This window comes from Equus quagga, chromosome 13 (assembly GCF_021613505.1).
Source record: "Equus quagga isolate Etosha38 chromosome 13, UCLA_HA_Equagga_1.0, whole genome shotgun sequence".
Classification (NCBI taxonomy): domain Eukaryota; kingdom Metazoa; phylum Chordata; class Mammalia; order Perissodactyla; family Equidae; genus Equus; species Equus quagga.
Window position 1 is genome coordinate 102,601,806 of NC_060279.1, and position 13,068 is coordinate 102,614,873.

General features: G+C 40.6%; 1 protein-coding gene across 5 annotated transcripts in view; it reads right to left on the reverse strand.

The window, feature by feature from the left end:
• GARRE1 (granule associated Rac and RHOG effector 1) overlaps positions 1–13,068 on the reverse strand; it is a 75,780-nt gene that overhangs the window by 43,825 nt on the left and 18,887 nt on the right. For all 5 annotated transcript variants that reach the window (XM_046680455.1, XM_046680454.1, XM_046680456.1 and 2 more), the window contains exon 2: positions 5,416–6,712. In XM_046680455.1, coding sequence (XP_046536411.1) covers positions 5,416–5,910 — 495 coding nt within the window. In that variant the 5' untranslated portion in view covers positions 5,911–6,712. The remainder of the gene's footprint in view (positions 1–5,415; positions 6,713–13,068) is intronic.

The window sequence follows — 13,068 nt, forward strand, 5'->3', positions numbered from 1 at the left end:
CATCCTGTCTAAGACTGCAGCCTTTTTCTACTTATATGAAGGGAGGAGTTTCTCTCTTGTTCACTACTGTATCCTCTGTGCCTGAAACAGTACCTGGCACAAAGAAAGTGTGCAATAAATATTTGTGGAATGAATCAAATTTGTGCAATTTGATTCTTTTATTTACATTTGCAATGAAAAACAAATTTTATTTAAGACAAGTGAAAGACGTTTGTAAAACAAGATGGGCATTTGTGACTTTCTAATAAACAGGAAGCAATTTACAGGGCTCTCTATACTTTAACACGAACTACGTATTTTAAAGATGGGCACCTGGGCCAAGAACTGTTGCCAATCGTTTTTTCTTTTCCGCTTTTTCTCCCCAAATCCCCCCAGTAGATAGTTGCATATTCTAGTTGTTGGTCCTTCTATTTGTGGCACATGGGACGCCACCCCGGAATGGCCTGATGAGTGGTGCCATGTCTGCGCCCAGGATCCAAACTGGTGAAACCCTGGGCCGCCGAAGCGGAGCCCGCCAGCTTAACCACTCGGCCCCTGGCTGGCCCCAGAACTACATATTTTAATTGCAGATAACCCTTAGTTAGGATAATAGATTTCTAGGACAAATGAAACTGAGGTAGATAAAATCAAGGAGAAATGAGCCACTCGATTCAGCTAGCAGGGCATTGTACAGGGACATCGGTATTAACACATTCATAAAAACCACTGGTGGAGATGCTCCTAGACTCAAAAAGAAAAGATACAGATGGCAGGTCCCGTGTGGTCTAGCTCTAAAAAATGTTTGGGTGAGATGTCAAAGCTTTGTACAAAGAACAAATTCAGTATGAGAAATCATATTTTTCCTGAATTCACATTTTGGCAGGACTGACAGTTTGAGACTTACACAAAGGAATTCCCATGAAGCACTTGATTAAGATCATATTTCTCATTTTAGACAAAATTCCAGTTCATATACAATGTAAACTATACATTTTCTATAAATCGGGGGGTGGGGTGGGAATCCCAGTCAAACTGTCGATTGTCTTAGCCAAAGGTTCCAAGCTACTCCAAGTGTATTCAGTGGACATGCCCCCAACCCATCCACCGCCTTCCCTACGCCCCATTCCAGGTGCAAGGCAAAGAGGGCAGTGACCACTGGTGGAAGAGGTCCCCTCGGGCTCTTATGCTGAGAGGTCCCGGCAGTTCCTACATCAGGCAGGTAGTACCGCTGCTGCCTTACCACACCAAAAGGGAGGCTAACACAGAGGGGAAAGGAAGGCGCCTATCTAGGAACCAGGAAAGAAAGGAGCAGAGCAAATGTTCTGGGAGTGGCAACTTTTTCCACCCAGAAGGGTTCCAGTCAGAAGAATAACTTGTTGCACACTTCACGCTGACGCTGGTTTTGACAATAACTGTGCTCTGCATTTCAGACAAGGGCTAATAGTACCTTTCAAGCAATGTTGGAAGCCATAATAATAAATGATGATGATGACAACTAACTGGGTACACTGTTTCACACACACCAGTTGCTCTGATCTTCGTAAGAGCTCTAGAAGGCGGATGGTAATTCAATGTGATAGATGGGCAAACTGAGGATCAGAGCTGTTAGAAGATTTGCTAAGGCCATACAGACAGTAAGAAGCAGAGTCATTTTCTAAACCCAGATCTTCTGACTCTATGCCCCAAAAGAAACAATGTCACAGGCACTTAAACACTGGTCACAATTCATTTCTCTAACAGTGAGACTGTGAGGGTGAACCACCCCCACCGGGGGTAAGGGGTAGAGTCACTGATGAGTACAGACAGGACAGGACTCACGTACACTCTGCCCGCCCCAGAGCACACAGCCAGCAACCAGCAGTTCCTAGGCACAGGCAGCAGATCTGTTTAACATGAGCATATCCCAAACCTGGCTGTATGGAAGGCAGCATGAGAAGCATGCTTTGGCCTCGTTCAGGGGTGGGACAGTGGAATCGGTACTTTGTTTTAAGTTAAAGTGGTCAATCATTTAAATACTGAATTCAGGGCTTTCCAGTCAAGTTCAGCAATGTTAGGCCACAGACTTCTTTCCCCAGGGATGAATGTTAAAGAAGCTCTCAGGGCATTGCTGAAAAAACCCTAAAAAGACTAACAGGAAAAATACCCAAATGTCTAGCCATACCATCTGAGATGGTGAATCTCCTGAGAGACCATTATTGGCCCTTGGAAGTACACAAATTCCAGAAACAAATATTATTTTGAGGAAAATAAAAAACGTTAAGACTGCAGGCCTATATCTGGCAATCACATTTTAGAATTTACTTGTGAGTCAGCAGTTTGAAACTTAGAATACACCCAGAGATTCTAATAACCCATCAACAGCACTTAGTTTCCAGTCTACCCTCTGAAAGCCTGTTTAGCCCATTATGTACAAAAACAGAGTATTCCAGCTATGCTAATCACATTTCAACGGGGAAAGCCAAGTCAAAATTCCAAACCACCACAATAAGACATATTTCCTCTTCTCAGCTCAAGCGGTCCATGCTAGTCCCAGGAAAGCAGAAGGGACAAAGTAGGTGCTCCCGCATCCCAGTGGCTTACTAAAAACCCCTACTCTTCAGGGTTGGTTCATCCTTCTCTAGTTGTTCTGACCTAGGGAAAAGGGCACTTGCCCTGCAGAGTTGGAGGGCAAAACGCCATGCAAGTCTAGCTCTGTCTCTGCCAGCACGTGAAGACGTGGCCTGAAGAAGAGCTCAACAATGTTCGGGTTAAAATAAAAGCCTTTGGCCTTATTTTTCAAACCTCTCTTGCCTGAAATTCTAATAAAGCTACAAGCGCTTACGTCATTACAGGATGATAGCTGTAACAGTCTGGGTCTAATACTGATCAACACTTTCTGAGAGCGGGCAGAGTCCCTAACTGCTTTCTTGCCACATCTCTGCAAAGCAGTGGCCACGCACACTGGTGACTGAATGACATGGTTCTTTACGTAAATCAAACAAAAGCCAAACCTGTACATTTGTAAATGCACAAATACATATCTGTGCATGTACAGACGGCAGTCTGGAGTGGCACACACCAGTCAGTTCCCGTGGTCCCGTCTGGGGAAAGGAATGCGATGGCAGAGTAAAGCAGCAGTTTTAAGTTTCACCACTTGAATTTCTTTTGAGAAGTGTATTTTTAAAAAATATGCTTTATGTATACTTTACATGTAACTTAAAAAATACTTTAAACCTAGGGGCTGGCCCCGTGGCCAAGTGGTTAAGTTCACACGCTCCGCTGCAGGTGGCCCACTGTTTCGTTGGTTCGAATCCTGGGCGTGGACATGGCACTGCTCATCAAACCACGCTGAGGCGGCGTCCCACATGCCACAACTAGAAGGACCCACAACGAAGAATGTACAACTATGTACTGGGGGGCTTTGGGGAGAAAAAGGAAAAATAAAATCTTAAAAAAAAAAAAAACTTTAAACCTTGACAAGCCATTTTAAAAACACTTCAAAATGATAATTTCCCTGAATATAAAATATGATCATAGAAAAAATCAGCAATTATAAAGATACTTAGATAGATTCAAAATAGAATGACTCAAGGAGTTATTATACAGGTTCTTTATACTAGCAGGTTCAGCAAACTATAGCTCATGGGCCAAATGCAGTTCTACAGACAGGTCCACAAGGGAAAGCTGGTTTTTACATTTTTTAAAGGGTTATTAAAAAAAAGAAGAAGAAGAATATGTGACAGAGACCACACGTAGCCCATGAAGCCTAAAATTTACTGTTTGCCCTCTAAAGAAAAAGTCTGATGATTCCTGATTTACACCAAGAATACTGGGTCTTTTCCAAAATAGTTTTAAATTCCTCTTGGAAATGCCTTCAAAATCACCTTTAAACACAATAAAAATTAGTCTTATTACTTAACAGCCTAGTTTTTTTTTCTCCTAAATCCAGAGTAATCTAAGTTAGCATACTCAGCCACTTCAATCATCAGATTTGGCTCAGAAGACTGGTGACTTCCTAAAATCAAATACAGCCCCAGAATGGGGAAGGGGACATTCACCCTCCTAACATCCAGAAACCTAAATTCTGGTGTGGGGCTAAAATGCACAAGGACATATGGAAAAATCGAACTCAGAAGAACTCTCTGTGCAGCTAAAAATAATTTAAAAAGTCTAATGGTGACACTATATAACAGATCACAGTTTAATAAGTCATTTCCTAAACAAAGGAAGGAGAAAGCTCACCTTTACTCTTAGGAAATTTGTATTCTAGTCTCACATTCTAATCTAGAACCCTGAAGGAGGGAGAACACTTCATTATGACTGTCCAAGACCCTAAGAAACGTACTGAGTAAGAATTGAATGCACCTAAACGTGAATGGTGGTGAGTTTAGAACTGGAAAAATAATTTGTAGGGGCTGGCCCCATGGACAAGCAGTTAGGTTCACGTGCTCTGCTTCAGCAGCCTGAGGATTCACTCGTTTGGATCCTGGGTGCAGACCTAGCACTGCTCATCAAGCCATGCTGAGGCAGCGTCCCATATGGCAGAAGGACCTACAACTAGAATGTACAATTATGTACTGGGGGCTTTGGGGAGAAGAAGAAAAAAAGGAAAAATCTGTCCTGTAAACACGTGTGGAACTTTCTGCACTAAACCACTGGTTCTATCTAACGACAATGCACAAACACAGCTCATCATCACATTTAGAATTCTCAGTCCCTACTATGTACTTTTTTCTTTTTTTAAAGATTTTATTTTTTCCTTTTTCTCCCCAAAGCCCCCCGGTACATAGTTGTATATTCTTCGTTGTGGGTCCTTCTAGTTGTGGCATGTGGGACGCCGCCTCAGCGTGGTTTGATGAGCAGTGCCATGTCCACGCCCAGGATTTGAACCAACGAAACCCTGGGCCGCCTGCAGCAGAGCGTGTGAACTTAACCACTCGGCCACAGGGCCAGCCCCCCTACTATGTACTTTTAACAGTATGTTACTTGGAAATTAAGTTTTTTTTTTCTCTCTCCAGAGCCCCAGTGCACGGTTGTATATTCTAGTTGTAAGTCCTTCTAGTTCTTCTATGTGAGCCACCGCCACAGCATGGCTACTGACAGACAGATGGTGTGGTTCTGCAACCAGGAAACAAACCTGGGCCACCGAAGCAGTGAGAGCAACCAACCTAACCACTAGGCCATCAGGGCTGGCTCTGGAAATTAAGTTCTAATTTGAAAATTTTAAAAATATAAAATAGAGGTTGATTTGTTTGTTTAATAATCTTTTAACCTACATAATTTGAAATGAAAGAAATTCAGAACCTAGCATAAGCAAATTTTTTACAAGGATAGAGTATCAATAGGAAGAGTACAAAGATCATCATTACGGTGATTTGGGGAAAAAACTAAGACAACATTCTCACTTACCTCTGGCATATATTTTCTTACCCAAGCATGACATAGAAGATACTCTACCTCAATGTCCTGGAGACTGAATTCCTTCTGATCTGTAAAGTTTGCAGCCCCAGCACTAAGCTCCATCAGCATCTTGGCGATCTCAGGCTTTATGGCTGAAGTCAGCCGACTGGCTGCTTCCATGACATGTTCCTGCACATCTTTGAGCTGCATGGCTGCCTTGGAGTAGTGAGAGTTCCTGAACACAGTGCTGAAGAGATCTGTGAGGAAAGTACTGGCACGGCAGAAGACGTTGAGGGCATCCAGGTACTTGGAGATACCCTGCTGGATGTCAGCGATGGGAGTGGAGTGGGGCATGGCATGGTGGCAGCTGCCTGCAGCAGTCAGACTGCCCAGGGGGGCAGTGGTGGCCGTGGATGCCAGGGGAGCACTCAGTGCTCGGCCCAGCTCAGGCATCGGGTACTGCTGGTGCTGCTGCACCTTCTGCTTGGACCCGCCAAGCAGGAAGCGCCGCTTATAGTCCATTTTACTGTCCTGGGCACTGCAGCAATACATGCGGGGGGGGGAACTGTCCCAGTGACCGTGAGAGGGTCAGGGTTCGGATTCTTTTTTTCCTTAAAACTGTAGCTAGGTATAAAAATACTGGAGTTCTGCAAACCTAAGTTTTAAAAAAGGCATTTCCATGAGGCAGATGACCATGTGATCCAATGCAGACGTGGGAAGGACAACAACAGGTTTATATAATTAATATTTTCACTGTAGGCGGGGCCTCTGACAAAAAATAAAAGTGTGTCCAAAATGCTACTTAAGAACTGTTAGCATTCCACTCTCTTAATAAAAAGATATGCTTGCTAAGAAAAATGTTTACCTATAATTGCTTTGCAGGAATATTTTGATACTTGTATTTACAATGGCAGAAAAATAACTTAACTTTAAAAAATGTTATATAATGTAATATAATGTATCTTCAATATACCAGAAAAGTTAGAACCCAAAAACCCACAAGCTGATCAACAGCAATTTAAAAAGCAGTACAGAATTACTTCACACTAAGTCCTTAAGAAGGAAGATCAAACCTCTGTAGAATTTTGACAGAGCCTGCCTGCCAAATCCATTTACCTGTAAAACTTCTCAGTGTGAAAAATTTCCAAATTTCCTTTAATATTTTCTGAAAACAGGATTTTTTTAAAAAAATGGTATTTGTTATTCTAAGTCTTCTCCTCCTTTCCTTTTGTTTGTTGAGGTAGTGGTTTCCTTGTAACATTAATACGAGGTGCTTCCAGACTGGGTTGGCCCTCAATTGTAAAGTCAGAAGCAAGAATGTACAGACGTATTTGTAAGGCCTCTAAGTCATTTCCTGTAAGGGAGAAAAAAATAAGATAAAGTTAGGAAAGTTACAGGACAATGAGTAATTCTGGAGCATTAACTCCTGAAATGCTATTATCCACAAAGGTGGGCTACAAATGAGTAAGAAATCATATTATAACCTTATAAAAGCAGGTACAACAGTGAGAGTTGAACTATGACATGATGACTGCTGGAAATTTCTCAAGTTGTAGCACAAAAATAACACAATAAAAGAAGTTTGATTCCACACCAACTACTTCAAGCTGAGGCTAACAAGTAACACCTCGAGGAGGGCCTAGATACGTGTTTGTGTTCGGTATTCACTTGTTTCCTCCTCAAAGAGCTCACAAATCCACAAGAGGATCAGAAGAGAACCCAGGTTATGGTGGGGGCTGCTGACAAGTACAGAACTCACAAAACTTTAAGGGAGACTGGAAATGGGAGTGATGAGCAAAGACTGAGAGAAATCAAGATGGTTGTCATGAAGAAAATGTTCCTCTGAGGTAGGCCTTGATTGTAGGATAGGTTTTGACATACGCAAAAGGGATGAGTGGGGCTCACCAGGTAAAAAGATCACCACAGCAAAGGCCCTGAGAAGGATGGCATAGGGTTTGTTCTGGATACCCAGATGGGCTGAAGGAGCAGACAGAAAGACAGAGCCTGGAGAGGGGAGTGGCTGGCAGGAGGTTTGCAGACAAGATTTTTCTCATCCTCACCTGGGTAGCAGTTTCCCCTCTGGAGGTTCAAGGGGAAGCCCAGCAGGGTGTGCCAGTTCTTACCCCTTGGGGTAGCTTCTGTGGAGCCCCTGGCTCTAGATAGGTTCAAACAGCAATGACTGCAAATCTCTGGTTGTAGTTACAATGGTGGAGTCGTGACTCTTCTCACATAGCTAATAGGGTTCACACTTGCCTGAACTATCTGTTCTCCCAAACCTAACAATAGTTCAAATATATTTTACAGAGTGTTGTATTTAGTCTATATTAAACTTCAATCTATATGATGTCTGAATATAGTTTACTCATTGATAACTAGATTTTTCTTTCTTTCCATTTTCCTTTTTCTTTAGATAAAAATAAATACAAGTCATATTTTGTCACTCACCATGACCAATTACCACGCCTCCTTTATCGCTCTACGCTTGCACAAGCAAACTAGGAAGGCAGGTAGGTCACAAAAGCAAGAGATGAGAAAAGCGCTGTAGATACAAACACATACTCTGAAAGTGTAGCAACCTTAACCTAGCTAGCATTTCCTAACTAGGTTAAGTTCAACTAAACTGGCCACCATCTGTAGCTCTGCGTTCAAGAGACTCTTGACTCTTAAAAAAATTCTCATAAGCTTTTCAAAAAACAACATATCAAGTGGCTACTTGTCAGAAATCTGCTCCCAAATGTTCTTTTTTCAAATTCATGACAAGAAGGCAATCATATCTATCCCTACCCAAGTGCTCCATTACTATCAACATGGCTTTAAAATTCTGATGTACAAGAGAAGCACTCAACAGGAGTGGGGAAGGAGGGAAGGCTGCTCACAGAGAAACTGTGTGGTCTGAGAAGCAAACCATCCCTTGAGTTGGCCACAGTGAGTGTCTGGAGCAACCCTGACGGGCACTCTTTCTTTGCTCTGTGTTGCACACCTGTGCCTCTGGCTCTGAGAGTCCATTCCTCTGCCAGATGGTCCCAGAAGGCCAAGGAAGACTCACATATTTACCTAATTTTTTAAGATTTTAATTTTTCCTTTTTCTCCCCAAAGCCCCCCCGGTACACAGTTGTGTATTTTTAGTTGTGGGTCCTTCTAGTTGTGGCACGTGGGATGCTGTCTCAGCATGGCTTGATGAGTGGTGCCACGTCCGCACCCAGGATTCGAACTGGTGAAACCCTGGGCCGCCGCAACGGAGTGCATGAACTTAACCACTTGGCCATGGAGCTGGACCTATTTACCTAATTTTTTAAAAAGGATCATAAACATTAAACTTTTCTTCACTTTACATGCTTCCAAAATTTATGTGAATGACACTTGTAAATGCTTAAAAATGTACTACCTCGCCAAATTAATTTACAATTTCAATGCAATCGCTATTAAAATTCAAACTACCTTTTTTATAGAAATGGCAAACTGATCCTAAAATTCATATGGAAATGCAAGGGACCCAAGAAGGCCAAAACAAATATTCAAAAAAATATGTTGGAGGACTCACACTTTCCAATTGGAAAACCCACTATAAAGCTATAGTAATCAAGACAGTGGAATATTGGCACAAGGAAAGATACATACATTAACGGAATAGAATTAAGAGTTTAGAATAAACCCATACATCTGTGGTCAACTGATTTTAGACAAGGGTGACCAAACCATTCAGTTGGGAAAGAATAGTTTTTTCAATAAGAGGTGCTGGGCCAACTAGGTATCCATATGCAAAGGAATGAATATGGACCCCTATCTTATATCATACACAAAAATTAATTCAAAATGGATCAAAGACCTAAATGTAACAACTAAAATGATAAAACTCTTAAAGAAAACACAGGCGTAAATCTTGGTGAACTTGGATTAGGATATGATTTCTTAGACATGACATCTAAAACACAAGTAACAAAGGAAAAAAAAGATAAACTGGACTTCATCAAAATTAAAAACACTTGCGCATGAAAGGTTACTATCAAGGTGAAGAGACAATCCATAGTATGAGAATAAATATTTGAAAATCATGTATCTCTGAAGGGTTTAGTATCCAGAACATATTACAAAAACTCTTAAAATTCAACAATAAAATGACAATCTATTAGCAGATGGGCAAAGGATTTGAATAGATATTTCTCCAAAGATACAAAACTGGCCAATAAGCAAACGAAAAGATGCTCAACATGGTTAGTCACTAGGAAAATACAAATCAAAACCACAATAAGATACAATTTCATACACACTAGGTTGGCTACAATAAAAATAAACAAAAAAACAAACAGAGAATAAGTGTGGGTGAGAATGTGGAGAAACTAGAACCCTCATACATTGCTGGTAGGAATGCAAGATGATACTGCCACTGTAAAAAGCAGTTTGGCAGTTCCTTAAAATGTTAGAGAGTTGCCACATGACCAAGCAATTCCACTCTTAAGTATATACCCAAGAAAACTGAAAACATAAGTTAATATAAAAACTTGCACATGAATGTCCATAGCAGCATTATTAATAATAGCCAAAAAATAGAAACAACCCAATGTCTATCAACTGATGAATGAATAAACTAAATTGTATGGTATAGCCATACAATGGAATATTATTCAGCCATAAAAAAGGAGTAAGAACTGATAAATACTACAACATGGATGAACTTTGAAAACATTATGGTAAGTGAAAGAAGCCAGACACAGAAGGTCCTATAACGTGAGAGTCCATTGACATGAAACATCCAGATAAGGCAAATCTGTAGAGAGAGAAAAAAGTAGATTAGTGGTTGCCAGGAGCTGAGAGGAAGGGAATAGGGAATGACTGCTCATTAATACAGTTTCTTTTTGGAGTGATGAAAATGTTCTGGAATTAGATGGTGGTGATGGGCACACAACTTTACTAATATACTAAAACCCACTGAATTTCACATCTTAAACCAGTGAATTTTATGGTATATAAATTATATGTCAATAAAAAGAAAGAAGGAAATAGGGAAAAATATATACTACTGACCTCCAGAAATGTCTGTTTAGAATAGATGAACAAAGGTCTGATATGTGACATACGAAAAATGATCCATTGGTAACTGGGTGGATCTTCAGCTGTGTGTGTGGCTGGTGACTAACCAGTGTGGTAATTATCTGGGTACTTACTTGGAGATAATAAAACAAGCAGTGTTACTGTAACTTGTGGACTTTCCTATGTGTTATTCTTCAGGAAAAAATTAAAGGAAGAAACAAAGAGTTAACTGGCACAGAAAGGAGGGAGGCTTGGGTAAGGAAGCTTATTCCAGGTGGAACAGTCTTGGGGAGGTGAAACCTAGAAGGCAGTCCACAGAGACTACCAAATGGCTAGTCTCAATCAAATCTCCCTCCTCCATTACAACAAACCAGTGGGGCCAAGAATATGGGCGCTGCACTACTCTGAAATGTATGTGCTTTCATAACTAACTTAGGGTGAAGAAAACGTCCTAAATGAAAAGCCTTTACAAGCTTTAAGATTCAGACCCAGGGGTTGGCCCAGTGGCACAGTGGTTAAATTTGTGCACTCCACTTGGTGGCCTGGGGTTTGCAGGTTCAGATCCTGGGTGCAGACCTACACTGCTCACCAAGCCATGCTGTGGCAGCATTCCACACAGAAGAACTAGAGGGATATACAACTATGTGTTGGGGCTTTGGGGAGGAAAAAAGAAGATTCAGACCTAATCCAAACTACAATTTCACGATTAAGAAAAGAACAGATTCATCAAAATAAAAACCCAAAACGAATGGGGAGAGGACTGACATCATCAAAAATGGCAGAGTAAGGACCTCTAAAAATTCTCTCCTCCATAAAAACAATGAGAAAGCTGGCAAAAATGCTCAGAATCAACTTTTTCAAAACTCTAGAAATTAACAGGCTTGCAGCAAAGTGGGGTGTGTTTATTCAAGAAAAACAGCTGAATCAATAAGAAGAATGAGCTTTGTAGCATCTTAACTTGACCTAGTTCCAGTCTCTGCTCTCTAACTCTACGGTAGCCTTGAAAACTAGCAGCTGCATTTGAAGAGAAAACCAAAAGGCAGGTAGCCACTGGAGGGAACAGAACTCAGTTAGAGCTCCTTCAGAGTTTCAGCCGCAGGAAATGATCATTATTTGACCTACCTGGAAGTCAGGTACCTAGAAGTTTCCATTGCAAGAGTCTCTGTTTGACCTGACTTGGAACTCAATTGGAGAGGGGAAAGAAACTGACTTTCACAGTTGTCGCATTATATCAGTTAAAATGTTCAATTTTCAATTAAAATTTACAAGACATGTAAAGAAACAAGAAAGTAATGCCCATACACAGGGGAAAAAAACCCAAACAGAAACAATTCCTGAGTAAACCCAGATGTTAGATTTACTAGACAAAGACTTAAAATCAACTATTTTAAATACGTTTAAAGAACTAAAGGAAACCATATCTAAAGAACTAAAGGAAAGTATGAGAATGATGTCTGAGTAAATACAGAATACTAATAAAAGTTAGAAATTATATTAAAAAAAGAAACAATAGAAATTCTGGAGTTGAAAAATATACCTGACATAAAAAAAATACTAAGTGGCTCAACAGCAGATTTGAGTAGGAATCAGTGAATCTGAAGATACATCAATTGAGATAATCCAGTCTGAGGAACAGAAAGAAAAAAGAATGAAGCAAAAAGAGAAGAGCCTCAGAGACCTGTGGCACACCATCAAGCATACTGGCATCATATAACAGGATGCCCAGAAAGAAAGGAGAGAGAACGGCACAGAAAGGATATTTGAAGAAATAATAGCCAAAAACTTCTCAAATTTGATGAAAAACATGAATCTACACATCCATGAAGCTCAACAAACTCCAAGTAAGATAAACTCAAAGAAATCCACATAGACACAGAATAATCAAATTGCCTCAAGCAAAAGAAAAAGAGAGAATCTTGAAAGTAGCAAGACAGAAAGAAGCAATTCATCATGCACAGTTGATTCTTATCGTTTACAGGTAGTTATATAAAATCGCCACAAACACTGAATTAGCAAATACCGAATCAGTACTCCTGGAAGACATACGGAGGTAAATTCCTGTGAGCCTCTGGTCAAAACATTTTCATCGACCAATCAAACATAACCTTGTTTCATGTGTGTTTCTGTTTAAAGATATCTTATTTAACATAGACTGTTGATTCACTGACAATGAACTCACAGTTAACAGCACTATAACTCATGCCAGAATGAAGCTCATCTAACGCATGTATTTTCTCTGTAAGGCACATCACAGCCTTCTTGGGCTCAGCAACACTAAACAGCACTTCAGCACTACACTTAGGGGGCATTTTAAACAGTGAAATTGCCAACAAAAAGTATAAAACTGCAAAAAACATGGCACTAAATAGACTATGAAAGGACCTTTGTTCACAGTCTCAGAGCTGAAGTAAGAAGGGAGAGCATCACCTTGTTTGACCTCCAATGGGGGTGTGCACATCGGGCAATTCAAATTTTTTGCCACGCTGCACGTGTCCACAAATGACCACAAGAGCTCCACAGTATTGATTTTGTTATAAATAAATTTTAGCCAGTAAGCCAATCCACAAATACAGAATCTGAGAATCATGAGGGCCAACCATAGATAACACTACTTGAAATACCTGTATTCCCAACATAATTGGGTACTCTTCTTAAAAATCTAATATACAAAAATATCAACCT